The sequence below is a fragment of the Penaeus chinensis genome, chromosome 16 (assembly GCF_019202785.1).
Source record: "Penaeus chinensis breed Huanghai No. 1 chromosome 16, ASM1920278v2, whole genome shotgun sequence".
NCBI lineage: Eukaryota > Metazoa > Arthropoda > Malacostraca > Decapoda > Penaeidae > Penaeus > Penaeus chinensis.
This window is the reverse complement of record NC_061834.1, coordinates 27,612,598-27,615,832: the sequence shown is the minus strand read 5'-3', so window position 1 is coordinate 27,615,832 and position 3,235 is coordinate 27,612,598. Positions and strand designations below refer to the sequence as shown.

Here is a 3,235-nt window from a genome sequence, read left to right as displayed (position 1 = left end):
ATTATTATTATTATCATTATCATTAATTATTATCCTCATTATTATTATTTTCATTATCATTATTCTTCTTCTTATTAGTAGTAGTAGTAGTAGTAGTAGTAGTAGCACCATTACAATTATCATTATTATTTATTACTGTTGTTGTAATAGTTTCTGTTAACACTATCAGATGTCCCCCTATAATAATTAGCACTATTATCATCACGATAATCATTACTGTAGACGTCGTTAAACAAACACGAAAAAAATAACGCATCTCACCCATATCTAAAATGAGATAATAGCAAAATAACAGAACACAGGATAAGATGGTAACATGAGAAATGAAAATAACCCCGTAATCTCTCCCGTGTTTAATAGATATATAACACAGCAACATAAGTCTAGATAATAACACGAAAGAGGAAAATAACCCCTTAAGCATTCTTATCTAATAGAAATATAACAGCATAAGAAGACGAGATCATAACAAAAAAATTAGTAACCCCGTAACCGTCCTCACGTCTAATAGAAATATAATAGTACTATACAAAGAGAAAATAACACACAAAAAAAATAATAGAATTAACCCCGTAACCTATCCCACTAAAAGAAAGAAACATTCAACGCAAGATAAGATTTCACACAAACAAAAAAAAAAGAGAATAACCCCGTAGTCTCTGCCCCACGTCAGTAAAGGTGAATAAGCGACCCCGAGTGTTTGTTGTCGTACGAACTGTCAAAGTCTGATCGATAACCTTTTTCACCATGGAAATTACCTTACCCAACGCGTCTATCACTCTGAAGGTATGAGTTAACAGCCATAGGTTTGTGGTGTTGTCCAATTGGAAAGTTGTTAATAGAGTGATTCGTGATTTATTTAAGGAGTTGTCATCTGGTGATTGGTATTTCATGTTATTATTTATTGGCGTTTTTTTTGTTTTTTTTTCATTCGATTTTGCCTCAGGTTGTCATACAAGACTAATATGATTTGTGTTTATTAATTACAGAGCATGTTATTTCCTGGTCCTTTTGTTGTGAAGAATTTTATAATTTTGCAATTCGATCTCCTTATTGTATGTTATGTTCCCCCTTACCTCCTCCTTCCTTTCAGTCAGATCTCTTTATGGAACAATAAGGTAAATTTCCTGTTTTAACCAGTAAATGAATGTTCCTTCCTTGTTTATTTGGAATGGAATGTTCCTCTGTTGTTCAATACCAGTATTATGATGTTATTTGGCTCATTGACAAGTGACAAAATTGATAAAATGTGTAAGCATTAGCTTCGTACTGCATTTTTGGGAAGAATTACCATGATTTACACAGCAAAGCAGAACAAAAATATTAAGAATATTTTATAACATGTTTGTACTAACTCTGCTGGAAAGGGAGCCAAGTTCACCAATAAAATTACAGATTACAATTATGCTGCTAAATCCTGGATTACTTTTTGCCTAAATGGTACACAATAAAAATGCATTAAATCATAATTGAACAGAAGCAACTTAGGTATGAAAATGTGTTTTGTAAAATTCCTGATAATCCTATCAAATTTATTATTAAAGCTTCAGTACTTGTTGTACAAACAGTATTGTAATCAGTATTATATTGATTAATGCATTTGCAAATAGTACAAACAAATTTTATACTATTATCAAGGTATCGTTGTGGCCTATGTTTAAGATACATAGAAGACCAGTTTTTTAGATTTATTCGCTCTCTCATTTGCATATATTATTTTCCTTATAAAAGATGGCTGGTTGAAATTTAACTGTTACTGAATAAAATTGAACCAGTCTGGCATTTATTTATTTCCAGAGTCTGGAAGTGATAATGGATCCTACTACAGAGTTCGTTGTGACTAACAAAAAAAAAGGGTTTAAATGGGAATGAATACATCACAGCACAAGAGTTTTATTTCATTTTATTTTATTTATTTATTTATTTTTTATTATTATTATTTTTTTTTTTTTCGATATATCTTTATCAGGAAATATATGTATTGGTGAGATCACAAAACATGTATAAATCAGACATGAGCAGAAGATCACCTGACATTCCTGCCTGATCCCATGTTCCCTGCATAATTGTTGCCACCCTATGCAACGTTCATATTCTCCTCTGACAGAGTGTACACTGGACAGTATGTGATCTTGTGTCTCTTTCACTATGAATCTTTGTACAGTTTAGTAGATTGGTTAGAAATTTAAAGCAGGAATAATTCTGTCAGAAACTAAGCCACAGCTCCAACATAGAAACACGTGAACCCCATCCAAAAGGCAGAAATTACCCCAAAGATTGCTGTATGAACTAAAAAAGCTTCCTAGTTGCTGCCAGTGAACACAGGTAATCCATGGTGGATCTAAAAGAAAAATAATGAAAGCAGTATGTATAGGGTTGGAAGAGTAAATTAACATAGTGTCAGGCAGCTTCAAATTATCCAGGGTAACAGTAGCAATTATGTGACAGTCAAGTGACAGGTCATGGATATCAAGTGAATCATCAGCTCAAGTCTGTTATATATGTCATGTAGTCTGTGTCAAAGTTATATTAGATGAAGATATAATTGAAATGCATCAGATATGTACATCTCATATGCTATCAAGTTTTTAATTAGGGTTTATAACTTTTTCTACATCTTATATGCAGTTTTTATCAAAGTTCATTGTGACAGATGTAGAAAAATCAAGCCATATTGTTGGTACATTTTGATTAAATCTTCATCAGAATTACACATGCAGCTTTGTTCAGGATTTTGCTCTTTATCTGCACAAAATATACCTTTTCTTTATCTTTCTGTGCTGGTCTTGCAATTGGGAATTGGGAATTTGGAATTGCTGAAGATTGCTGCCCAGTGAAGCTAGTTTTAGAGTGCAGAAACCAATCATAGTGAAGATATTCATCTCTTTAGTTTGGGAGAGCATATGATACAAAAGGGACCAAAAATACTTGACAGTAATCACCAGGAAGGACTACTAGCTTTATCAGCCTTTGGCAATTGTTTGACACTACTAATATTATCACCATAGTTGGTGACAAAAACTATTACGGCTGGGCAGTATATATGAATACAGCCCACTAATAACCTTTGATTTATCTGTCCAAGAGTTAGGTACAAAAGTTAGGTTACTATCCTCATCAAAGTCTACAAATTCATGTTTATGTTGCTTAATACAGTGGCCTTCATGGTTTGCATTTCTGAAAAGGGAAAGAAATCTCTACTCAGCACATTCTGGCACATATCTTGCCAAGTAGG

At 32.8% G+C, this 3,235-nt stretch overlaps 1 protein-coding gene across 3 annotated transcripts in view; it reads left to right on the top strand.

Annotated features, from left to right (window-relative positions):
- Positions 1-680: 680 nt before the first annotated feature.
- LOC125033525 (type-1 angiotensin II receptor-associated protein-like) overlaps positions 681-3,235 on the top strand; it is a 16,969-nt gene continuing 14,414 nt past the window's right edge. For 2 of the 3 annotated variants that reach the window (XM_047625101.1, XM_047625100.1), the window contains exon 1: positions 681-786. Coding sequence is in view for 1 of the 3 variants with exons in the window: in XM_047625100.1 (XP_047481056.1) it covers positions 748-786 (39 nt within the window). In the remaining 2 variants the exon portion in view is untranslated. Of the gene's footprint in view, positions 787-2,865 lie in introns of those variants that run through there. The other variant, XM_047625099.1, reaches the window with a different exon arrangement.